This window comes from Drosophila elegans, unplaced genomic scaffold (genome assembly GCF_018152505.1).
Source record: "Drosophila elegans isolate 14027-0461.03 unplaced genomic scaffold, ASM1815250v1 contig_183, whole genome shotgun sequence".
Lineage (NCBI taxonomy): Eukaryota > Metazoa > Arthropoda > Insecta > Diptera > Drosophilidae > Drosophila > Drosophila elegans.
The window spans coordinates 599,100-624,601 of record NW_024545550.1 but is presented as its reverse complement, the minus strand read 5'-3'; the positions used below and the strand labels follow the sequence as shown (position 1 = coordinate 624,601).

Below are 25,502 nucleotides of genomic sequence, written 5' to 3'. Positions count from 1 at the left end.
ACTTAACGGTCCCGAATTCTTGAATCTTTCACGGGATCTTATCGCACGGAAATTTTTTTTTGTATTTTTGTATTTTGGTTTTTGGTTTTCGATTTTTGTTTGAATTATTCATGTTTGGCGCTTGACCAGAGAAAACCCGTCTACTGATATCACCTCCAAATAATAATAGAACCGAAAGTCGGTCTCGTGTGAAACGCCTGATTTCGATAGGCTTATCTTTGGGATTTGTACACAGAACTACAATAACTTTGTGCGTGATGGAATTAATATGTAAACATTCGTTTATATTAAAAAAAAAAAATTATTTGTGTATATTTAAAAAAATAAATTCTTTATTTTAATTTTAACTACCCCTGATATGAATAAAAATCTATTTAATTTTAAAACTTTTTATAAATACGTTCCACAACGGTGTTTTACTGTCCGTGTATAGTTCCGAGTTTTATTTAGATTTCTCAGCGAAATACTGCGAGATTTGTGACCGCCCCGAATTTTACTCTTCTGTTTTCTAATCAGTTTTCTCAAGAGATTCAGATTCCTTCAATAATTATCCTCAGTGTAGAGATGCATAATCTCCAATTTGATTCTTATTAGGTAATTGAAGCCGGCTGACACACACTGACAAAATATGCTGCTCGCTCGCCCACACTCATACACATACACACGTCACGGGCATCGCGCGATGTGTAAAATCCAATAGGAATCAAGGTCAGTAACGAGTGAGAGAGAGGCACAGCGAGAAAGAGAGCAAAAAAAGGGGCGAGCATATTGCAGATGAAAGAAATGGAAATTATGCTGCCCAATTGCACTTTGATTGAAATCCGCACTTTAGCCAGCGAATTCAAATGATAAACAAACGCGGGTCCCGATCTATGGCTATGCTGCGGGGTTATTCACCTCGCGCTCATTTGCATATGCGCATACATTTCCGAAATCGAAATCGGGCTGTAATTACCCGTTTAGCGCTTAGATTACCGCACTTACTCTTCTCCATCGCACTGCGCTTCGCACGTTTCTTTCTGTTGGCAATTTTGTTGTGTGTAACTGTTCTTTTCCGGGTGCAAAACTGTCTCCTCTCGGATTTTGGGGCTTTGACTCCCCGACTTGTGAATTATTCGCGATTCCCAGACGGACGTGTGGCACCACTGATAAGTTATCAAGTTGTGATCGACCGCCTCTGCTGTGTTTTGTTATTTTTTGCCTGGTTTTTTATTCGTATTTCACGCGTAACTCGGACCACTCGACCAGTGAGACCGTTTCCCCTGAAATACTAGAAAAAATACCGGCCAGGTAATGAACAGCTGTTCGGCGCGTGATGACCAACCCTCGTCGGCCAGGGCTGCAAAAGCAGAACAGATTTTTCGGCGCGTGCATTTTATAAACAACATTTTCGGCAAATAACCAGATTTTGCAGAATGTTTGACGTGGAACCCATAATTGCCGACCACAAGGATGTGATACATGATGTGGTATTTGACTACTACGGCCGCCGGATGGCCACCTGCTCCAGCGATCAGACTGTGAAGGTATACATTGACGAATTCTTTGGCGATAAACAACCTTTGTGATCCGGAATTTCTTCGTTTTGCAGATCTGGGACGAGGACGGGCAGGGAAAGTGGAACGTCACCAGCAGCTGGAAGGCCCACTCCGGCTCCATTTGGCGCGTGTCCTGGGCGCATCCGGAATTTGGCCAGGTTGTGGCCACCTGCTCGTTCGATCGCACCGCCTCCGTTTGGGAGGAGGTCATTGGTGAGAAGGTATCATCTACCAATGCACCCACACGGCGCTGGACTCGTCGCACCACCCTGGTGGATTCGCGGACCAGCGTCACGGATGTGGAGTTCGCGCCCAAATATCTGGGCCTCCTGCTGGCCACCGCCTCCGCCGACGGCATCATCCGCATCTACGAGGCACCCGACATCATGAACCTCTCGCAGTGGCCCGTGCAGCACGAGATCGCCAACAAGCTTCCGCTGAGCTGTCTCTCCTGGAACACATCCACCTACATGGTCACCCAATTGCTGGCGGTGAGTTAACGTATGCCTCCCAGAGGTCACTACAGAATTATCATTAAATCGATAGAGTTCTATGAATAAATGATAAATTTAAATTCGTAACCTTGCAGATAACATAAAAAATCTCAAAAATTAATGTGTATTGCTTAAAAAATGTTTCACACTTAAGAGAATTTAAAAATAATATCGCCAAAATGAAGATCAAATAGTACTTTACTTTATAGTACAACTTTTTAAGATATGTTTTGGGATACAATTGTTTTTATGATCTCAAAAAAGAAAGCTATATAAAATTCTATATATTTCTGATTTTTAATATGATTTATTTTTCAGGCGGGCAGTGATGAGGCGGCCACGCCCACAGGCAAGGTGTTTTTGTTCGCCTACAGCGAAAATGCCCGAAAGTGCGTGAAAATCGAGACTGTTAATGACATAACCGACCCGGTCACGGATGTGGCCTTCGCGCCCAACGCTGGCCGCACTTTCCACATGCTGGCCGTGGCCAGTAAGGATCTCTACATCGTTAACCTGCGAGGAGTGACGTAAGATCAGCGAGCATTGAAGAAAAGAGCCCATAATCATTTTACTTATTTTAGGGACGCTACTGGCATCTCGAAGCTGGACATTCAGACCATCAAATTCAGCGAGCACAATTGCCCCGTGTGGCGCGTCTGCTGGAACATGCTGGCCACCATGCTGATCTCCACGGGCGACGACGGCTGCGTGCGTCTGTGGCGGATGAACTACAACAGGCAGTGGCGCTGTGCCGCCGTGCTGAAGGCGGAGGGCAGTGGACCCACATATGAGCCTGCCCCGCCCACCCCGACGCTGGCCACCACCGCCTCGGCCACGGCCAAGTTTTACAAGAAGGGCACCATCGGCAACCAGGTGCCGTGGCACTGATCTTGTACTTAATCTTTAGAGTCCCGAATAAATTCCTAAGCTGAAACTCATTTGGTTTCTTTCAATATGGGTAGGCACTCTCGAGATTTTTTTGCCCGATTCTAGCCATTTAATAAGAATTACTTACAATTTAATTCATAATCTTAGTTTAATCATGTTTGTTTTTAAATAGTTTGCTTCGAAAATAATAGTGAAATAAAATTGTTCAGATTTTAAAATTGATAAAGAAGGATTTTGTAAACGTTGTGCACCTTCGATTGAAGCTCTTTTTAGATAATTTTGTTTTTGTGTGTCGACAAGATTCTACTTATTAAGTAATTCACTTTATTTTTTTTGAAAACTCGATATTTAAACTACCGTAGTAGGCATGAAATACCTGTCAATCAATTGAATCTATTTAAAAGGTATTTCTACCGATATTTCTGTTGAATTTGGTGGAGGATAAAACTTGTTATTAGAACAGTGTTTGAACACCTCGGTGTTTTTCTAAATTACTTAATAAAGAACATGTGTTGGCGGTAATGTTTGCTTTGATGCCACTTACGCCTCGGAATTAGAGCCGGCATTCTGATAAATCCGATGAGAAGCCTTTTAGTCCACATTGTTCTATAGATCGCGCTCCCTTGGGGCATTTTCACATTACATCACAGAAATATGAGAATCTCTCAGTGCTCCAAATTTAGCAGAGACTAACAGAAAAACGAGGGCTATTGCTTAAACTTAAACGTTTGCCGGCAAACTGAATCAATTATTGATTTGGGACAACTTCCCCGCTCGGCGGCAAATCAAAACAAAATTTAAGTTCACATGACAAACAAGAGCGAGCACTAAAATAATAATAGTAAGAAATGCTCTATCTAGCGACAAATGTGTGTGTGTGTAAATGAGAACGACAGATCTGATGTGCTAGCTATTTTTAAAGTAGGTGAGATAGTGAGTTGGAAACCCAGGGAAAATAAGAAAAACGCATTTTCAAGTTCAGTGGTTGCATTCAAATCAAATGCTTTTATTAACTCTTATTTATGGGTTATGTATGTATGTTCGATTAACCCCTCACACGGGCGAATCAATGGAACATAAAATCCTTTTTAAGTGCTTTTCTATTCCATCCACACACATGTGCATAAATTAAATATTACACACAACAAGTGCCCACAGCAAGGTTTTTATTATGTTTAACACGAAAAACCATTCAGAAATGTCGCGAAATATTCCACTTAATTGACTCGAACCGCAATAAAAATAGGAATCATTTCACTTTCGATGACACCACAAACAATTATAATGATATGCAACCACCCCACGACGGGTATTTGGGTATTCGGGCATTTGGGTATTCGGGTACTCCTGATCCTGTTGCTCTGCTGGTAATCCAAGGAATAAAATCCCGCCCGACCAGCTCGATGGTTTTTGTAGTCACTGTCACTGTCGGTGGATAGAATATAGAACCACCCCGCATCGATATCAGAAATGCGAAGTACCCCCTCCTGTCCCAGATCCGAATGATTGTCTCTAATTGGAAGTTTTGACGTGTGTATTATGTTAAAGGCGATGGTGTTGACGCCGATCTCGGTCGTCGAACCACCCTTATAGCGTACATACCATACATACAAACGTATGCGTATAGGAATAGGAATAGTAAGCCCTGGTGGGTGGTGGTTTGCCCATCGCGTGGGAAGTCAAAGCTCAGGGGTCTCTCACATAGCTTGGCAAACATTTATATGTGTTTAACCGGCAAAAATAAATTAATGCGCAAAAGATTGTTTCTTGTGTTTTATTTCGGGGGTGATTCAGTTTATTCCCACATTCGAAAGACAGCAATTTCGGTTGCCCGGTTTCAATGTAATTTTGGTTTCAAGTGTTTTTTTTTTTTTTTTTGGTGTGGGCTAGTGGATTTAATTGAAAATAGGGAAATTATATTAAATTAAATTAAATTGTTCGTTTCGCAGTCCTATGGGATCTAAGGCATATTGCTATACAATTTTCATTAACTGTGGGAATTTTATTGCTAGGACATAGATTTTCAATCCTTAAAATATAGAACATGAGAACAAAAAGTTTGTATATAGAAAGGGTTTTTAGTGCTAACTTCAATTTGTGATTATTAAGAACTATAAGTAATCAATAATCAATAAATATTAGTAAACGATTCTTACAAGAAAGTAAAAATCATATCAAGTATTAAAAAACAAAGGCCAAATATTTCAAATTGTATTTTAACAAGCAATTTTTGATTTCCTTTATTGAAATTTCATATTATCATATCCAACATTAAAAAACCTGAGCCAAATATATAAAATCGTATTTTAACAAGCAATTTTTGATTTCCTTTATTGAAATTTCTTTGCCATCTTAACAATTTGAACTTGATTACAATTTGTCTTTAAATTAATATTGAGCAAGAATAAATACCAAACACGTTTAAAAGCCTTGCAAATGATCTGGCTCTGGATCAAACCCAAACTCAACAACATGTTGAGTCCCTAGATACATATTTGGCCTACAAAAGCACCCCAAACTAAACTAATATGACAGCGGATATTATAATATTTTAACCCTGCTACCTTAACGAAGCAGTTTCCCTTTCGAGGCTTATTTTCTGGTGTGCTTAAAAGATCCTTTCCTGTTTTTCTCGAAAATTTCCCGTTTATCGTGCGGTTGTCGGGTTCAGTGTTCGGTGTTCGGGGTTGCGACCCCCAGCACCTTGCTAAAACCGCTTTCTAATTACGGGCGGCGAATGTGCAGCCGGCTTAACTAACCGCCGCGGATTGGGCGCTCACGTGCTAAGTAGTTAGTTGCTCAGACATTCATTCATATGCGTATGCAAATTTTATGAACCGTTGACCCCTCGTTACAAACAGGCTGACCAGCGGTCAGCGGTCCGCGATCTAACGAGCACAGTGGCAGCTTATTGGGTGCGGATTATATACAGTTCAATGGGTTTATTTTTTTTTTTTTAAATACTCAAACTATTGACAATTTTTGGACATACAGTACAAAAAAAATATGAATTGAATTTCAAAAAATGGTCCTTGAATGTTTTTGGAAGTGGGGCCATCACTTATCGTCCGGTCGAAGGTATCCGAAGCGCAGACGGGCCTGTTCGTACAAAACAAAGGTGATGATGGTGTTGGGACTGACTCGCATCAGGGCCGGAATGAAGCCGCGATAGAAGGCCAGCGGCCCCTGTCTGGCAATGCTCATAAAGGCCGCCCCAATCCCGGAGAACTCGCCCGGCTTGGCGTTCATAAAGGTGGTCTTTAGCACATCCAGTGGCTGCGTTATCAGCGTGGCAATGCAGCCAGCTATCGTCGAGGTGGCAAAGTGCAGCGGCACGCCATCGGCTGCTCCTGTCGCCGACTTGAGCACCTGCTTCACCTGGTCGTAGGTCGCATTCGTACCGATCGTCAGCACGACGGACCTCGAAACGGCTGGCACTGTGCCTCGGAATAGACTGGACAAGCCCTCCTCTTTGTAAATGCGGTAGAGGCCATCAAAGACGTGCTTGTAGCTGAGGAATTAGTTCGGATGCAAAGTGATCGCCATTTTTGTTTAAAAACATGTTGTCTACCTAAATGGAGTGAGTGCAATTTTTTAAAGCCTTCTTTAAATTATTGTTGAAAACTAGGTTGCTAATTTAAGCCAATACTAACTAAACAGACTGAAAACCGGACTGATAATCGGATGATAATCGGACAATTAAAAGGACGATTAAACGGACGCATAAACGGACGCATAAACGGACGCATAAACGGACGCATAAACGGACGCATAAACGGACGCATAAACGGACGCATAAGCTTACCGATATTGCTCACTTTATATAAAAACAAACCTTATAAAATACTCACTTACGTCTGCTCTCCGGCGGCAACTTGCTATCGTTCTGCAGTCGCACGGTGACCACATCCCCGGGAACGCCCACAATCCCGCCGATGATTCCGGCATAGACGGCTAGGACCATCTTGGCACCCAAGTTTCCGGCGTCGACGTAATTCTTACCAGCTTCGTACAGGGCAAAGCGGGTGCTGGTGTAGGTGAGCTGACGGAACCAGGAAGCCGTGATGCCATTGTAAAAGCCCAAAACGCCATTCTGTTTGTAGATGTTTCCGACGATCTCGGCCACCGACTTCTTTTCCTTCACCAGCTGCGTCTGCAGCTGCACCTTGACCAGATCCAGCGGATGGGTGGTGGTTACTGCGATCGCCGCGCAAACGCCGCCGGACCACCAGCGCGGCAGGCGTCTCGAGTCTCCCATGATTTTTTTTGTTTTTTTTTATTAAAATTTTTATTTTAATTTACAGCAAATTAAATTTTAACGAATTTAAAATTTTTAACAAAATGATAAGCTGGGAACTGACAAGTAACACAAATATATACTCGAAATGACCTTTGATTTTCACCTTTAAAAAAACTTCTCAAGTAGCAAGGTTTTTAAAATTTACTATTTGATTGAATTGCAATAATTTAGTAGTTGGAATTATTAACTCGAGTCATGTTAGAAAAGCCATCGAGAGACATTTTGGATATTTAATTTTATAATTATAACTCAAAAATCTGTAGCATAGTGAAATCATAAATAATCTCTTCTTTATTCACTTGTGTATGACCGTGAATTCTTCAGCTTAAAGAGTTCTTTTCAAGCTCTAGCTCGAACTAATTTTAAACACAGTTCTATACATTATAGGCACAAGCAGTTATCAACCTGACTTCTAAACATTTTATGATACCTTTTACTCTTGTTAACCCTGTTTAATAAAATTGCTCGATGTATTATTACTTATACAGAAATGCGTTTATTTACAATAGACTCACAAAAGGTTCATAAAACTAATGTTAAAGAATAAATTAAATGCAAATGCTTAGGGTAGGTAATCTCACTGCATGGTTTGCGAAACTTAAGACTATCACACTTGTTTTCCTCTGACTAGAGATCCTGTCCTGATTTCCCATCTCACTGTTCACGGCATATCCGACTAGTAGGCCATCTCGGCGCCCCAGGGTCGATAGGGTTTGGCTCCGTTGGGCGTGGCATATTGCAGGACGCTGGAATTGTTGTAGTCCTGACCCCCGCTCCCTGGATACTGAGGAGCGGCACTGTAGCTGAGACCCTCGGAACCCACGGCCGCTGGACGATTGCTGTTGGTCAGCTCGATATAGGTGGGTATCTGCTGTTGCTCGGGATGCACAACGCTGTGATCGTGGGTATAGTGTTGCTGTTGTGGCGATTGAGGTGTTGTTTGGCTCCTTTGCTGTTGCTGTTGGTGTTGTTGTTGCTGCTGGTGCTGCTGTTGTTGCTGCTGTTGTTGCTGTTGCTGCTGCTGCTGTTGCTGCTGTTGCTGTTGCTGCTGTTGGTTGCTGCTTTCGGAGTGAAGATCATGGGTGGGCAGAGATTCACCTCCACTTGTCCGGGAGACACTGGTCCTTCCGCCAAGTTGCTGTGCCTGCTGCGAGGGTGAAGCACTCAGTGTGGGATAACTGGAGACATAAGCACCCGGATTCGCACCCGCCGCATAGCTCTGATAGGGAGTCGCTGCACAGTTCGGCTGATAGCCAGAGGAACTCGGAGTGGCTGTTGGCCAGCCGGCGGGACTAGCGCAACTCTTGGCCGACAACTCGCGCTGCTGCACAAAGTACTGCAGGTGGGACATGAGGCGCAGGCGCAGCGGATCCTGGATGTCCATGCCCTCGATGGTGACCAGGTAGCGGGCCACCTCGGCGGCGCACTCGCGGAACCCGATGATGTGGTAGTCCATGGCCACGCGCTGCGGGTCATAGCTCAGCGAGTCGAGAGCTGCAAGGAGACGGAGAAAGTCAATAAGCTGTCTAATCCTTACTCGAGGAAACAATTAAAATAGCTGTTCCCACGCAACATGCACGAGGAACAGAGCAACCCCCGTGTCCTCGTACGGGATGACTGGTGAGGTGGCCATCAGGGGGTGGTAGCTTTGCCACTAGCAGCGTGGGAAGCCCCGAGAATCGAGATTCACTTGGGCGTTAGGGTGGTAATAGTGGTGGTGGTGGTGGTGGTAGTGGTGGTGCTGCTTTGTTTACGGCAATCATAACTTTCCCACAACACGACTCTGTTCGGGACAACAGGTCAGGATTGTTTACCCAGATTTGTGATAATTTGCCGCATATTGTATTTAATCTTGTGACTCAATTGCTTCCCACAGCGAGTATTTCGCTTAGGGATTTTAGTTGCACTTTGGACTTTCCCATGGTACTGTTTATTCTAATAACTCATTATGATAAAACGATTAAATTGGCAAAAATGATTTAAAATGGTCTAAGTAAGTATTCTTTATACTTTTCATATTCTGGTATTTTTAATCTGTCCTAATGTAGTACTGTAATGTATATTTAATCCCATATTTAAACCCAACTAGGAAATTGAAACTTACTTTTCGATTGCAAGTTCTTCAGATGTTCCACGGTCAGCTGAAGGATCTCTGCCTTCTCCAGCTTGGCGGATCCCTGCTTCTCGTAGGCGGAGGGCACCAGGCGTTTCAGCTCCGTCAACGAGGAGTTGATTCGATCCCTGCGCTTCTTCTCGATCACTCCGCGACGCTTCTTGCGGCTCATCAGTTGGCAGCTGCCCGGTTCACTGGGCGATATTCTAAGAGGTAAATGAAGTAAAGGTTTCGGATTTAGTATGTGGATTTTAAGGAAATTATTTGTCCTAGCACCCTAAACTTTAACCCTATCTTTGGAATTGTTTAAACTTATTTAAGCACACTCCTCTTAACAGTAGATTTGAATTTCTCAAACTCGATTTTATCATTAAACTGTCTGTCTTAAAGATGCAAGCGAATTATACATGTTATTAATATTATGTTTTATAGTTCATTACTTTTTATAATGCTAGAAAGCCTCATAGTTTGGCTAATAAGGAATTTAAGTTAATAATTTACCAGTCAAGGAAACTGATCAGAACATGTCGTTTCATAAAACAAAGTACAGATACGTTTTACAAGAACAAGAATTATTTTTTAAAAATAGTTTGCATCAATTTCTTTTTATTAGTTTAGTTTGCGATAGATTAGTTTGTTTATTCTGATTCACCAAATGTATTATATTTGTATATGATGTAGCACACACACGAAACACTCTTTTTTATCAAGACTTAAAGCACATTTTAAGATGTTGATCTTTCACAAAACTGTGTAACTAAGAGATAACCCCTTTTTTAGCAAATCACGTATACGCACTGTTCTTTGGAGGACTCCTCGGAGTAGAGATCGTCGCAGTCGCTCTCGGAGAGCGTCCGCTTGAGGCTGCCGTGTCCGTGGCTATGACTCTGGCCGTGTCCGTGACTGTGGTTGCTGTGGGCGCTGTGGTGGCTCTGCGGCGGCGGCACCCAGTGGCTCTGGCTGGGCGTGCCACCCACGGTGGTGGTGCCGCCAACCGGCATGACCACTCCGGGTCCGGCGGCATAGCCCCAATGATGCAGCGACGGCGCGTTCACGTGCATGTTGTGATCCATTGTGTGCTCGTTTGTTTGCTACTGTTTATTTGCTGCTCCTGCGCACTTGACACTGTAGCTGTAGTGCTGATGTTGCTGGGCGAGTGTTGCGTGTTGCTAGTTGAACTGGCAGCAAGTTGCAAGTTGCTAGAGACAAAGTGCTGGACCGGGCTAGCGGAGCTAGTTTGAGCACGTGACTTATCGTGTGCGCGAACGGCGTTCGACTGATTCTGCAGCACACGTCGAGCGGACGACCTGCCCTCCGCTGCCGCCGCTCAACCCCTTTTTACCGCCGGCGGCAGCCGTCCAATAAGATGCAGCAGCAACCACCCCCTTGGCAACGCGTGCTGGCCGGGATTGCCTGCCTGCCTGCCTGCCTGCCAGGATTGGGGTAGGAAATGTGTGCCGAGCCGGGCGGCGATCACTGCCAAGTGAGCAAGTGAGTAAGTGTGAGTAAGAGAGCAAGGGAGTGTATGTGTGTGTGTGCGACAGGGAGCGGCAATCCAAATAAGCAAGCCCTGTTGTCTGTCATCGATTTCGATTGTATCGCCGCCTTGCATCTGATACAGCGACTCCAGCAGCATCTGTAACATGGCCACTAATCGTCGGCGCCGTGGGCGACAAACTGGCGACGTCCGCCGCCCACTTGTTCGCCGACTGGAGCGGCTGCAGCGGGCCATGGAGAACGAGAACGGGAACGAGAACGGGAACGGGAACTCAAACTGGAGCACGCGCCGGTCGTGTGGCATCGCGTGGCGCCGGAAAAGCCCCAACAAGTGCAACGGACGCCGTTGACCTTTATCTTGGCATTGGGCCGTATGCCGGTTGGCCCACACATTTCTAGGTCAGTGTTGGCTCAAGGTTGCGGCATCAGGAATCCGGAACGGGAACAGCGGCAGGAGCACGAGCGGGAGCCGAGATAACAGCGACTGCGGCAGCAGGTGACAGAAGTTGACCTAGAAATTGCCTGAGGTAAAATCGATTTGTTGGCCGATTAGCCTTTTTGGAGCTCAAATTTGGGCATCTTATCAGCTTGTCTTTCTTTTCTAGACGAAAAAATTTTAGTTTTAGAAAAATTGATTATAAATTTTAAGTTTGTTAAAAAAATTAAATTTTAAACATAGTACTAAAAAGTTTAACGTGGACTAGTGAATAAGTCGGAGTATGTATTTTGTTAAAAGGAAAATGGTGAATTTAAACGTTAGATTCTTAAATAAATTCCATAGTTTTTCACATTGTTATTAATCGTTTATCTCAAAAAGTATTTCTCTCTGGTTTTATTTAACGAAGCTGTTCTTGTACGTTTCAAAGGTTCGGACTTTGAGTTCATTTTGAAAAACTTAGATATAATCTGCGCTTTGTTGCTTTATTTTGTTGCATCATAAAGGACTCTCCAAGAAGTAAAGGCATTGCTAAATAGGTTCGGCGACGACAGAACCCAAGGTATGCAGTCCATTAAACATATGATCCAAACTGATTTTAAACTTGATATCCGATTGGGAAAGATTAATATTAAAAGCTTATACCAACTGATGCTGAACAGAATTGTATTATATTCTATAAATACATTGCAGGGTCTCCTTAACTGCACTACAAATTTCATGTCAAAATAAGTAAGTCTAGCTTAGAAAAAAACCATTGTAGCTTTGGTAAAAAATCATAGATGATAACTTTTTATATAGTCTCCTAAAATCAATATATATATATATATATATATATATATATATATATATTGTAAACACAGCTCTCTAAAGACTCTGTTCTGCAAGATATTGATAAAAAATAGTTTCATGTTGGTACCGTTGGTAGAAAAAAAATAAAAGTAACTTAGATTTGGTGTAGAGTCCTTGTTTTTATCGTTGAGATCTCCTATTTATATGATCAAGAGAATTGAGATTTAACAAGTGAGATGAAGATTTTTTTATAAGTAACTATTAAAATGATCTAACTTTTGTAGATCTCCACAAAACATTTTTAAAGGTTATATTAATTTTTTTTTAAATATTTTTACTTCCTGCCTACCTACACGCCAACGTGGAATACATTTAGAGCTTTGAGATAGATATTTTCAGTTTATGTTTATAACTGAAATTGTGTTTTCTTTTTAAGATATTATACCCTTGCAGAGGGTATTATAATTTCAGTCAGAAGTTTGCAACGCAGTGAAGGAGACATCTCCGACCCTATAAAGTATATATATTCTTGATCAGCATCACTAGGCGAGTCGATCTAGCCATGTCCGTCTGTCCGTCTGTCCGTCTGTCCGTCTGTCCGTCTGTCCGTCTGTCCGTCCGTTTATATGCAAACTAGTCTCTCAGTTTTAAAGCTATCTGCATGAAACTTTCCCAAAAGTTGTCTTTCTATTGCAGGTAGTATATAAGTCGGAACGAGCCGGATCGGACGACTATAGCATATAGCTCCCATAGGAACAATCAGAGAAATAAATGAAAAAAAATTATAACTTTTCTGTTTTTTAATTTTTTGTTTAGTTCTTTCACATATAGCAATGGTTATATATTTCAGAATTATGGTTTAAATTTCATCAAAATCGGACGACTATAGCATATAGCCCCCATAGGAACAATCGGAAAAATAATTGAAAAAAAATTATAACTTTGCTGTTTTTTAATTTTTGTTTTGTTCTTCGACATAAAGCAATGGTTAAATATTTCAGAATTATGGTAAAAATTTCATCAAAATCGGACGACTATAGCATATAGCTCCCATAGGAACAATCGGAAAAATAAATGAAAAAAAATTATAACTTTTCCGTTTTTAAATTTTTTGTTTAGTTCTTCGACATTTAGTAATGGTTAAATATTTTCGATTTACGGTTTAAATTTCATCAAAATCGGACGACTATATCATACAGCTCCCATACAAATAATAAAAATATATAAAAGAACAATCAAATAAGTAAGCTGCAAATCGTCATAGCTTCAATGTTTTTAAACATATACGCAAGTAAATCATAATTTTAATGTTTTCAAAAATATTTAATTCTTGCGATAGCTGCAAGGGTATATGAACTTCGGCTTGCCGAAGTTTGCTTTCTTTCTTGTTTATAATCTAAAACAGGTCCACAACCTTAAGAATCATATATTTAATTTCATAGCAATAAAGCTATTCGCCGAAACCGAAAGTTTTACATTAGATTTGTCATGGATCTTAATTATTATTATAACATTATTATCTTACAACCTGATAAATATAATATATAACAAAATAAACTTATTTTTCTTTCCCTTTAATTCCAAGAAACAAATTGCAACATTTTTTCCATTTTCTCGATTAACTTTGATTGTTGCGGCGTAAGCTTTATAATAATGGCATGCCATATCAGTTTCAAAAATGAACACAAAAATCGAAAATTATAAAAAGTGCTTTTAATATGATTCGGCATGCTGTCGCTCAGGTTTCAACTGTGGCAAACAGCAAAGTGGAAATGCCTAATGGCCAATGCCAGTGCCAATGCCAGTGGTAGTGGTAGTGCCAGCGTGGGACAAACTCTGGAACTCGGAAATCGCCGGAACCCACCCCTAATCAAGTGGATGGATAGTGCAGGGCAATAGCCATGGAGCAATACATATAGCCGCATTGCCACACCACCGACGGACTGAAATCGCGACCGTGGCTCGTGGGAAAGCCAAAGGTCTACGGATTCTCACGAGCGGCCAGCACGTGCGGGTCGTGCGCCGGCATGGATCGATGGAGAGGGGGTGGCGTCAAACTGACTCCCTTCCTTGAACAAAACAAAAGGCCATTCTGGAGTGCATTACTCAAGGTATGGAGCCAAAGGAGCGCCGCACACACATACACACTTTATTGTTAATGGTTATTCTCAAAAGCAACTTTCTATAATGAAAATTGCGGTCTACCGACTCAACTACTCAAATACTCGAATACATATTATGTATATATATATGTAGGTAATTCTCACAAGACTGGTTAACATGCTCAATCGCTGGACGCAAAGTGGAGGTCACGGAGCCGTTGAATTCCCACGTATTCCCGCGAGGATTCAGAAGCTCCTAAGGCAAAGATTACAGTTGTTCCCGGCTGCGGCCGCCGAGTCGTGTCGGTGCAGCTCCAGGCTCAGGGGTTCCGTGTCGTCCACCCAGGTCTCCAGGGTGCAGGAGCTGGACTGGTGGCTGGACTTTTGCGACTGCGACAGGGATCTGGTGACGGCCGCCGCCTGACGCCACCTGGCATCGAAGTCCTCCCAACGATCGCAGGTGTCGTCGTCGAGGGAGTTGCCATTGATGTCCCACTTGACGATGGGAAAGTCATCGTGCGGCGGCTCCATAATGACCACGTTGTGGTAGTTGCCCTCGAACTTGGAGCCCAGACTAATGCTGCAGGGATGATAGCGACTAGCCGGGGCAATCCTCTGCTGCTGCAATTGTTTCCTAGGTGTTGCTATAGTCTGCTGCTGCTGCTGTTGCTGCTGTTGTTGCTTCTGCTGCTGCTCCTCCAGCTGTTGCCGTTGCTGCTCCTGCTGCTCCTCCAGCTGCAAGTCCAGACTTGAGTTGGAGGGTGTGTGCCGTAGGTAGCGAACATTCTCCTTGTAGTTCACCCGCTCGAACTCAATGCTGGGCAGGGTGGCCAACACCTCGTAGCTGCCGTAGCTCATCAAGTACTTGGTCCGCAGATCGTGCTTGCCATCCTGCGGCGGCTCCTCCACTTCCCTGGCCAAATCCAAGGACGGATTTGTGCATTCACTCAGCTGCAACTCCTCGTAGATGGCCTCTGTGGCCGGGGGACAATTACTGTTCACATCCAGTTCGAGATGCCGCTGCAGGTTCACCTCCACCTCCACCTCATCGTCCCCATCCCCATCCTCCTCGTCCAGGCGCTGAACGAATAGTTGCTTTGAAGTCGATATCTTGCGCAGGAACTGCAAACAACACAAATCGATAATGGGGATAAACTTAGCGCGAACGGTCAACGCGGCGTATGATTAACGTGCCAAAAGCACGGGTTTGTGAACTTTACTGTTTGTGTTTATTCGCGGTGGGCGGCATCGATTTTTTATTGATTACCCAGTGGCCACAGCCAACCACCCACACCCACCCAGCCAGACTAACCTTCAGACAGGACTTCTTGGTGCGCCTCAGCAAATGCGACATGCTGACTTGGTGTCTTTGTGTCGCCGCCGATTATTCCTCCCAAATTGAACGGTGCAATTACAGTGGCTATTGTTGCCCTTCCATCGGAGTTGTGGCACTGAGCCGGGGCATGTGCCTCATCGCTGCTGCTGCTGCTGCTACTGCCGCCCGTTGGCCTATCCAAACAAAACTGAACAAGGAAGCGCCGTCTCGAACACTCGCAGGTGGCGCAAGGACTTCCCATGCCGCACGAGTTGCCACATGACTCATGGCAGCGGCACGAGTGCACCGAAAAAAAACCAAATGGATCTTGATGCTGGGCACCAAAACTAACGCAATTTGTCACTTTTATTTTTAAGTGTCTGCTGTCTTTTTTTCACCGCTTTGTTGCCAACTAAGTGGGCAAAAGTAAAAAGACGATTAAGAGTAATTTGAGACATTTTTAAAAACAAATCTCAGTAGTTCTATTTTTTGTCCGTCCTTGGTGCGGATATTTTCAAAATTAAATTCTTAAATACTTAACAATACTATTTTGTAATCTTTTCTCAAACTTGGGCTTACTTCAATAAAAAGTAGTCTAAATATGTAGATACAAGTTCACCATGACTATTAATATATATTTAAATGAAGTAAATTTGTATTTTTAAATCAGCTAATTAGAGTGGTTATGTTTATAAAAATAAATCCAATATTTAAATTAACTTCCAATTGTGGATCGGTGTTTCAATAAAATAGAATTGCATCAAGAATATGTAAAATTATTTAGAACTCAGAGATTTAAATTAATTATTTTGAAATATTTACAATGTTTAAATTATTTTACAAAAGCTTCAATCGTTCGATATTGACATTTTAAAACTAAAAAAATAATATTTTTGAATCACACTGTTTTTTTCGTTAGCACAAATAAATATAATATGTAACAAAGTTGCGTTACACATTATGAGAAACAATTAATGCATATTTGTTGGCAAAGTGGTATGCCATTTCTTACTGTGTACTGGGGAGCAGTGCAAGTGCCAGTGAGAGCCTCTGTTGGCACAGGCGCAGTTTAATCCAGGCGCACAGATTGGGAATCTCAAGTGGGTAGCCCCTAATGCGGTAATGGCCCGGCATTCGAGTCCACTCCCCACTTCCCCCTCCCCCCTTCCCTTATCCCTTACCCCCCGCAGATCCCATGAAACGAAGGCCCTCGAATCACCGGTCAAGTGCCTGGGGCGCTAAGCGCTACTGTGGGGCAAAGGTGAGTCCTGCTCCCTGATTATTATTGTTCGTGTGGCTGTGGAGGGCGCCAACTTGGCGCTGACATCCATGGCAAGTTTATTATGAAACTATTTCTGGAGAGGGTTGCCGCTAAACTTGCGGGAGGTGGTCATACAACTATGGCACAATATATAGTATTTACCACGCAATTTATGTTATAAATAGTGTGTCAATGCCATGAATATTCATGTGGAAGCAATTTGTTCTATAATTCCTTTCAATAGAAATTAAACGCATGTTGATAATAACACTTTTTTAGTATTTAGAACTTGGCAAGTAACGTGTAATTTTTGGCTTTATAGTTAAATCATTAGTTCAATAATTTTTACAAGCAAATTGGCAAATTATTTTAACAATTATTTAACTAAAGAAATATTTAAGAAAAAACATTACAGTATTAATGTTATACAACCACCAAATAATTGATTTTTTTGTTACTTGCCAATTTTTTTGTTTAATTATATTTATTTACTTTCAGTTGAAAAGGGGTAATATGTGTATTGGAATGTTATCGTTTAATATAATAAAACACTCTTAGTTTAGTATTTAAATCTCAAAATTAAACTAACTCAAGTTGCTTTATATTTCATTCTAAAAGAGAGCGAGTGAGATTTTGACTTATCAGCAGTCTGGTTTGAATTTATATTCAAAACAAAGTCGTCCAGACTTAAAATGATAACGAAACGTATTAAAAAGACAGACACAACGTGGAAAAAACTGATTGATAATATAAATTTCCTCTTTACGTTTGCTGAAATGTGACTCTGATTTGATGTAACGATTTCTAACGGGCTTAATATTTAGAAAACCTTAGTTTTTCAAAAATAATTAGATAGATTTGAGTTTATTTTCCCCCTAAGCCATAATATATCTTGATTTCAAATCAAATGCTTTGGGAACTCCTGGGTCTGACGACTGAACTAATGACATTTACATGTAAATTTCCAGCAAATTAACCAAATGATTTAAATGCATTTAGTTGTACGGAAATAGGGCGAAACCAGTTTTACAATTCAGCATGCTTAAAAGTGTCGGGGTTTTCGTATTCAGTATTTTTTGTGGGCACTTTTCAGCCTGTCGTCGATTTGTCACATCACTCAAAGTGAGGAGTGCTCGCTGCGGCTTCGGGTTAGCTTTGAAATCGAATTCGAAACTGAAAAACTGAAGGCGAGTGAATGATGACACTCGCAGCAAATTGCAATCAAATCACAATGATTCGGATATATTCGATTCCTTGCATTTTCGAGCATGACAAGATCCTTTTTTCGGCCATCGCTCAATACGCTTGTCTGTGGTTTTTGACAGTTATCATTCTGCGGATTCCAACTCTTATTTTTTTTTGTTGGTTATAACATCTTCGCCGAAGGCCAAAGGGTGTGCGATAAAAATATTGATGAGCCTAACCAATTAAAGGTTGATTGATAGCAGGACACTACATCGCAGGCTGTCGATGAAGAGCGGCAATTGCCAATATCGATTACAAAAGTTTGATTTTAATTTTTAATTGCCCGTTTGGACGCAGTCGAGGGGTGGCAGCTAAATTGGCCAGGACAACAGACCACAGCAACCCTCCCTGCCGACACGCACACTTCTATTATTATTACTTTTATTATTGTCATTGCCGTGCAATTTTCTAGGGGTGTGTGTAGGGGTTTGATGCGATTACGATTTCAAAGGCGGTGTGAAGTGCGGCATGTCCGCGGGGCAAGTGTCGATTATGCACGACTTGATGGCCACTCCGGCAATTGCTCCGGTTCAAAATTTACATTTTATTAGTTTTACATGCTCGTGCAGCCGCACAAGGGCATTAAAATTATTTACGATGCCAAATATTGTTGGTTGTAAATTACGCATACTGGCAAATATTCATTCGATTCAAGGGGCGACGGGGTAACGGCTCAGTCTCAATCGCTTGACCTTTTGCCGCTAATTAGAGCCTCATTGTTGTTGCCAGCTGAGGAACACTTTCGGTGCGTGCTCTCCTAAATGTTTCGCAAGTCTGTTGCGATTCGGACACAAGTCGTTGACTGATAACAATTGTATACAATATATATATATTGAGGGATTAGCTGGAGGGACTGGAGTGCCATAGTCAGTTGCGAGTAGTGCGAGATGCCGAGCGGTACCCCAGAAATTCAATACTACGACGGGGACGAGCTCAACATCCGCCGGGTGATCGAGCAGTCCGATCTGCAGGCTCTGGACCAGGCCCTCAACATCTGCGACCTGTCCAGTGTGGAGCGGAAGCACCGCCTTTGGCAGCAGCTCCTGCCCCGGATAAAGCCCTACTACGCCGTCAAGTGCAATGACGATCCCGTGGTGGTCCAGCTGCTGGCCGAGTTAGGAGCTGGATTCGACTGCGCCTCTAAAAATGAACTCAAACTGGTGGGTCGTCTCCTATAGAAAGATGTCACATTACACAGAGTCTTTTGCCATCTCAAAAAAAAAATTTTTACAAGTTTCAAGGTTTAGTAGAAAGAGTACATAGAAAGGTTGAATGAATTCAGTGATTGAGCATATGTGATTAAAGTGAGAGACGAGATAATGTATTAGCACTACAACTTTTTGTTACTTAAGAGCAGAAATTGTAATCACTTATAGTAATAAAATAAGCTATTGATTGTACAGAGACCGTAGACTTACCTAGCAACAGACAGTCTTGTGTCATTAAATCGAAAACGGAACCTTACTTTGTCAAGCCGAAGTTTAATACCATTATAGTTACCCTCTGTTCTTGTCATCTACTAAAATTGTATAACCAGCCAAGAATGAAAATGAACAACAGATAATATTAAAGTATTAGTAATAATTCAATACTAAATAATATTACTCATATATTTCTTAAGGCCTTATTTTTAAACCGCATAAGATTTATTTTGATACTTTTGTGGTATTAGTTAAATACCCATCTTATTGAAATATTTGTCATACCCAATAGTTTAAAATTCACTATGACCATTTATTTTAAGTGCTGTCAAGTAACCTCATTCTTAAAACATTATACTTATTCCTTATTCTGTGGATGCGTAAATTAACAATAATAATATAATTTGTAACTTTAAAGGTCTTAGGCTTTGATGTGTCACCAGAGCGCATTATCTTTGCCAATCCCTGTCGACCCGTCAGCCATTTGGAGTACGCCAGGGACAACCAAGTGGCCAATGGCACCGTCGACAATGAGTTTGAGGTGTACAAGCTGCACAAGCACTATGCCAACTCCAAGTAAGTTTTGGCCAATCTAAGCTTTTAGTAGTACACATGCTGATCTACTTCTCAATGCCAGCCTAATTGTGAGATTCAAAAGCGAGGCCAAGGAGGCGCAGTGTCCGCTGGGCGACAAGTTTGGCTGCGATGCGGATGTGGATGCCGCTGCCCTAATGCTGCTGGCCAAATCCTTGGATCTGAAGGTGACCGGCACCAGTTTCCATGTGGGTTCCGGTTGCAGCGAGCTGGAGGCCTACGACCGGGCCATCAAGAAGGCAAAAAATCTCTTCAAATACGGCGGCCTGCTGGGCTATGACATGGACTTTTTGGACATTGGAGGCGGTTTTCCCGGCAGCGATGACGAAAAGTTTGCAAGGGTAAGTGGAGAAAAACTCAGTTGTCAACGCAATGGTACAAAGAAAACTCTTTGACAGATAGCCGAAAGTGTCAAAACCTCGGTGAAGCGACACTTCCCCGATGAACGTGTCCAAATAATTGCCGAACCAGGACGTTTCTTTGTGGCGGCTGCTTACACATTGGTCTGCAAGATTCATGCCAAGCGGGAGGTTCGCAATGAGTCTGGAAAACTGGACACCGTGATGTACTACCTTAATGACGGCGTCTATGGATCTTTCAACTGCATTCTGTACGACCATCAAGTGGTGACTGCTGAGCACTATCTAGTAAGTATTATTATAAACATTATTTTTCAGAAGGTGTTTTAAACTTACATTCGGTACATTTAATGAGATAGTTGTTCAATTATGTTTTTAAATGGAAAGCAGTATTGTAGCACTGCTAGTTAAATACCTACATCCAAAAAAGAATTTTCATAGAAAATAAAATATTGTTACAAGAATTTTAAACTATTCATATTTCTTAATAAGATGAGTATTAAACTGATACCTTAAAAGTACTGAAACAACACTTAGGCGGCTTAAAATAAGGCTTTACTCTAAAGTTTTCGTCTCGACGGTTTAGAAAAAAACTTAGAAGAATAGAGGTTATATTTATTTGTATTGAATTAAAACCTATACTTTAATACTGTCTGTTTTTAATTATCATATATCAAAACTAAATTTTTGTTTTTTTTTTTTGGGTGTTCAATAGATTTTATTTCTTTGGAAAATCAGTGTTTAGCCGGTTATTTAAAAATACACCACTAAGCATTAACACTACTAAAGTAAACACTAAAATAAATTTTTAACTCCAAAACACTTGCGTTTAGGGCATTATTTAACAAAAAATAAATAAACTTAAAACTATCTTTCAGGATGAAGCGGATGCCTTGCCCCATTTGAAGTCATTAATTTGGGGACCCAGTTGTGACGCTTTTGATAAGGTGGGCAAACATTTGGTCTTTGTTCCAGCTATATTAAGACACGTTTTTCTTACCCCTTAGATATCAGAGAATTTGTTCTTGCCCAACATGAACCGAGGCGATCTTTTGGGATTTCGCAACATGGGAGCCTACACAATGCCCATTGCCAGTCCATTCAATGGATTTGAGGTCCCCAAGACTCTGTACTTCCGGGCAATATGACTAAACCATTTGTTAAAAGCTATCAAATCAACACTGGCTTGCACTTGTTATCAACAAAAATTATTTTCTTGTTTGATTTTAAGTTTTTTCATATTAAAATGTGTGCTAGAGATTTTTTTGCTACAAAACCAGGAAGTAAAAATAAATATTATTTACAAATCAAAATTGACAACACTTGAAATATTTTTTAAAATTTATTTTAGGGGGTGGTGCAAAACTTTAAATCAACTTTCCCGAAAACGTCGCCTTTAAAACCCTTTTACGTCTGAATCTTTACGAAGTTGTTAGATCCCAGGATACGAAGTCCGTTTGTATAGGCTGTTGAAGAAATATAAATATTATAACCAAACATTACCTCGAGTTAGTAGGCAAATAAACTATACCATTAAAAATATATGTTTTGATTTAAGCGTAAAATTCAACTCGCAATTTGTGTGTACTTTAAAGCTAATTAATTTATCTAACATTTACAATTATTTCACTCAACAAACCTAGCGGAGTAGATGAGTATCCGACCTATTTAAAGATACTATACATTTAGGATCTTGCACAAAACACAACGTAAAAGTATGCAATATGTTGTGATGAATACAGTTTGACTATAATAGAGGATGACCTTTTATTTTGTTTGTGTGCCAAACCATGACTTTGTAAATTTCGAACTGATAAGAATTATGAGTTGAAGATCACTCTATCTCAAAGCGGTCAGTTGCAATCTGTGCGAGATGGCGAGCAGTGTCCCCGAAATCCACTTCTACGAGAACGAGCTCAACATCCGTCGGGTGATTGAGCAGTTTGATTTGCAGAACTTGGACCCGGCCCTCAACATCTGCGATCTTTCCAGCTTGGAGCGAAAACTTCGCCTCTGGCAGAAACTGCTGCCCAGGATTAAGCCCCACTACGCCGTCAAGTGCAATGACGACCCGGTTGTGGTCAAGTTTCTGGCGGATCTTGGTACTGGATTTGACTGCGCCTCCAAAAACGAACTCAAATTGGTGGGTTTTCTTCGAGAGTTGTATTTTAACGTTAGCAAATAGAGAAAGCTGCCATAAGTTTTTGTAAATTAAAATATACATTAAAATCTTTTCTTAGAGATCATAAAAAACTATCATGGAATACATAATCATTTGAGTTTCATCAAATCATCATCAAAAAGCTTTAGAAAGCAAATTAATTTTTTAAAACATAATCCTAGCAATTTTCTTATATTGTCATTTTTTTATAATAATTTTGAAATATTAATTTATTTATTTGTCCTGTAACTTCTTTGAGATATAAAGATCATTGAGAATTATTATAAACTCTTTTACTTTTAAAGGTCCTTGGCTTAGGCGTTTCACCTGAGCGTATTATCTTCGCACATCCTTGTCGTCCAGTCAGCCACTTGAAGTACGCCAAGGAGCAGATGGTGGTCAATGGCACGGTGGACAATGAGTACGAGGTTTACAAGCTCCATAAGCACTATCCCAACTCCAAGTAAGTCTCAAGTAAGTCAATCTAAGCTTTGGTAGTAAGATGATGTGTTTCTCGGTTTTAGTCTGATTTTAAGATTCAAAAGCGCGGCCAAGGAGGCACTGTGCCCCTTGACTGACAAGTATGGATGCGATGCGGAGACGGATGCCGCTGCCCTACTGCTCCTGGCCAAGGCCTTGGATCTGAAGGTTACTGGCACTAGTTTCCATGTGGGTTCCGGATGCAGCGAGGTGGAGGCCTACGACCGGGCCATCGAAAGGGCCGAGAACATCTTCAAGTGCGGCGAGCTTATTGGTCATGACATGGATTTAATGGACATTGGCGGTGGCTTTCCCGGCACCGATGATGCACTGTTCGAGAATGTGAGTTGCAAAACTCCGACTTTTAATAGATTCCTTAAATATTCATATATTTGTATATTTTTTATAGATTGCTGACGCTGTAAACACCTCGGTGCAGCTCCGTTTCCCCGATGAACGTGTCCAAATAATTGCCGAACCAGGACGTTTCTTTGTGGAGACTGCTTACACATTGATCTGTAAGATCCATGCCAAGCGGGAGGTCCGAAATAGAGCTGGGAAATCTGATACATTAATGTATTATATAAATGCTGGCATTTTCGGAGCCTTTGCCGACTATTTTTACTACCCTGAGGAGGTGAACCCAGAAATTTACCTGGTAAGATATGGATTTACTTTCTATTGCAGTTTAAAGATATATTTTTCCATCAGTTCTCTTTATGAACTGCATAATATTATTTTGTTGAATTTCTTAATTCTTTATTAACAAAACAGATGCATTAAGCATGTATTTTTAAAATCTTAAATAGTTATTTATTTTCCGATGGGTCCCGTAATATATACTTCCTTCAATACAAAGAAGAATTTTGGTAAAGTATACAAAATCACAAATATTTTTCTTCAGGATGAACTAAACAATAATATACAAAAGAACCATTTACATCTTAAAACAAGAGAGAACGCTATAGTCTAGCCAACAAACTTCAAACTAAGTATTTTCCCTACAAAACAATTAAAGCTTAGGTGGCGCCATCTGTCGAACTGCATAGACAACACTAGAAGCTACCCCTACCCCCCGCATACAGCGCCTGAGCAGCGGCAGAGGGGCGACAGAGGCGCGGCAAAGGGGCGGCAGAGGCTCGGCAGTGGGCTTCAAAACAGAACAACTCGTTTTGAAAATTTTTATGTCTACCGATAGAGTGGGCGTGGCTCCTTTTTGAAAAAAGTGTTGCGCTGCGTAGCAACTACTTTCTAATAGTTTATGAGATTTCGGAGTTCATACAGGCGGACAGACAGACCAACAAGGCTAGATGGACTCGGCTTCTGAACTGATCAAGAATATATATATCTTTTATGGTCGGAAACGCTACCTGTTACATGCTTTTCAACGAATAGAATATACTCTTTTAATCTACGAGTAATGGGTATAATAAACAATAAAAAACAATCGACGTAGATTATTGTACGGATTTAGTAAGAATCAATAAGTGTGCGCAATTGTCAGTAACTGAGGTCGTATGTTAATCTGTTCATGTTCTTATATGATTTTAATTTGAAATTGAGGTTCCTAATACACTATTGTACCTTTCATTAGTCACGCCATTGAAGGGTATTTTATAAACTACATGTTTTCTGGGAAAGAATTTATATTTATTTTGTTTATGTTCTTTAAATTATGGTTTGCAAAGTCTCTTTTTGGATTATGTGTAATTTAAATCTCGTTGTTGTTGTTTTAATATTATTTAATTTGAATAAAACAAATTGTAACTTTTACAGGAAGACGCTGAAACCTTGCCAAAGTTTAAGTCTGTACTTTGGGGGCCCAGCTGCGATTCCCTGGATAAGGTGAATTATTTATTTAAGCTAATCAATATCATGCAATGTTCTACGTATTCCTTAGATATCCGGGGAATTTCTTTTGCCCAATTTGAACTGTGGCGATCTTTTAGGATTTCGCAATATGGGAGCCTACAAAATGCCCATTGCCAGTCCTTTCAATGGATTTGAAGTACCTGAGACCAAGTTCTTTCGGAAAAAGTGAATTAACCACATTTCAGCGAAAAAAAAAGTTTGCTGTTACCAATTAAATTAAATTTTCAAATTTATATATGTGTTTATATATCAATTTTATATATCAAGAGAATAAAAAATGCTACTTATTTTATAATTTTATCCGAATGTTTGAATAAAAAAGACTTTTAAGTGGATTTTTAGAAAACTGTTGGTTGTTTAACACATGTTAAATAATTATCAATGGTTTTTTTTTAACTTAAGCTAGATAGTTACGATTAACCATGTCCTGAAGCACGGTTCATAAATGTTGTGTCAGCAGATAAATGCACCCTTGTGTGTTTTGGGCATTTTAAAAAATAAACGCCAAGGCAAATTCATGTTGAGCTTCATTTAAAGACTAAAATATTTTTGATAGACGAGGCACTCGACTATTATGATCCTTCTTGTCTTTCACTAAATTACTATTTACGTTATTTATTCTGCCAAATATAGC

At 40.9% G+C, this 25,502-nt stretch overlaps 6 protein-coding genes across 7 annotated transcripts; 3 read left to right on the top strand and 3 right to left on the bottom strand.

The window, feature by feature from the left end:
- The first annotated feature begins 1,298 nt into the window (after positions 1–1,298).
- On the top strand, positions 1,299–2,970 carry LOC108147039 (nucleoporin seh1). Its single transcript, XM_017273302.2, has 4 exons — positions 1,299–1,526; positions 1,592–2,029; positions 2,351–2,559; positions 2,614–2,970. Exons 1-4 carry the CDS (start codon positions 1,416–1,418, stop codon positions 2,918–2,920), a joined length of 1,065 nt encoding a protein of 354 aa, XP_017128791.1. The 5' UTR covers positions 1,299–1,415; the 3' UTR covers positions 2,921–2,970.
- Positions 2,971–5,847: 2,877 nt separating this feature from the next.
- Positions 5,848–7,275, bottom strand: LOC108147034 (mitochondrial dicarboxylate carrier). 2 transcript variants are annotated; one of them, XM_017273291.2, is made up of 2 exons: positions 6,772–7,275; positions 5,848–6,431 (listed from the first exon to the last, which is right to left on the bottom strand). In XM_017273291.2, the coding sequence occupies exons 1-2, from the start codon at positions 7,176–7,178 to the stop codon at positions 5,978–5,980; spliced, it is 861 nt and encodes a 286-aa protein (XP_017128780.1). In that variant the 5' UTR covers positions 7,179–7,275; the 3' UTR covers positions 5,848–5,977. The 2 variants fall into 2 exon arrangements, with proteins under 2 accessions (XP_017128780.1, XP_017128781.1); XM_017273292.2 differs by having other exon boundaries at positions 6,215–6,431; positions 6,776–7,275.
- A 418-nt stretch (positions 7,276–7,693) lies between these two features.
- On the bottom strand, positions 7,694–10,636 carry LOC108147033 (hairy/enhancer-of-split related with YRPW motif protein). The gene is made up of 3 exons (XM_017273290.2): positions 10,132–10,636; positions 9,325–9,539; positions 7,694–8,714 (listed from the first exon to the last, which is right to left on the bottom strand). The coding sequence occupies exons 1-3, from the start codon at positions 10,404–10,406 to the stop codon at positions 7,897–7,899; spliced, it is 1,308 nt and encodes a 435-aa protein (XP_017128779.1). The 5' UTR covers positions 10,407–10,636; the 3' UTR covers positions 7,694–7,896.
- A 3,512-nt stretch (positions 10,637–14,148) lies between these two features.
- LOC108147032 (probable serine/threonine-protein kinase fhkB) lies at positions 14,149–15,713 on the bottom strand. Its single transcript, XM_017273289.2, has 2 exons — positions 15,473–15,713; positions 14,149–15,282 (listed from the first exon to the last, which is right to left on the bottom strand). The coding sequence occupies exons 1-2, from the start codon at positions 15,512–15,514 to the stop codon at positions 14,407–14,409; spliced, it is 918 nt and encodes a 305-aa protein (XP_017128778.1). The 5' UTR covers positions 15,515–15,713; the 3' UTR covers positions 14,149–14,406.
- Positions 15,714–18,849: 3,136 nt separating this feature from the next.
- On the top strand, positions 18,850–21,651 carry LOC108147064 (ornithine decarboxylase 1). Its single transcript, XM_017273355.2, has 6 exons — positions 18,850–19,141; positions 19,821–19,978; positions 20,040–20,337; positions 20,395–20,643; positions 21,234–21,302; positions 21,363–21,651. Exons 1-6 carry the CDS (start codon positions 18,869–18,871, stop codon positions 21,501–21,503), a joined length of 1,188 nt encoding a protein of 395 aa, XP_017128844.1. The 5' UTR covers positions 18,850–18,868; the 3' UTR covers positions 21,504–21,651.
- Positions 21,652–22,228: 577 nt separating this feature from the next.
- Positions 22,229–25,120, top strand: LOC108147057 (ornithine decarboxylase 2-like). Its single transcript, XM_017273343.2, has 6 exons — positions 22,229–22,498; positions 22,822–22,979; positions 23,041–23,338; positions 23,406–23,654; positions 24,773–24,841; positions 24,897–25,120. The coding sequence occupies exons 1-6, from the start codon at positions 22,229–22,231 to the stop codon at positions 25,035–25,037; spliced, it is 1,185 nt and encodes a 394-aa protein (XP_017128832.1). The 3' UTR covers positions 25,038–25,120.
- Positions 25,121–25,502: the final 382 nt, after the last annotated feature.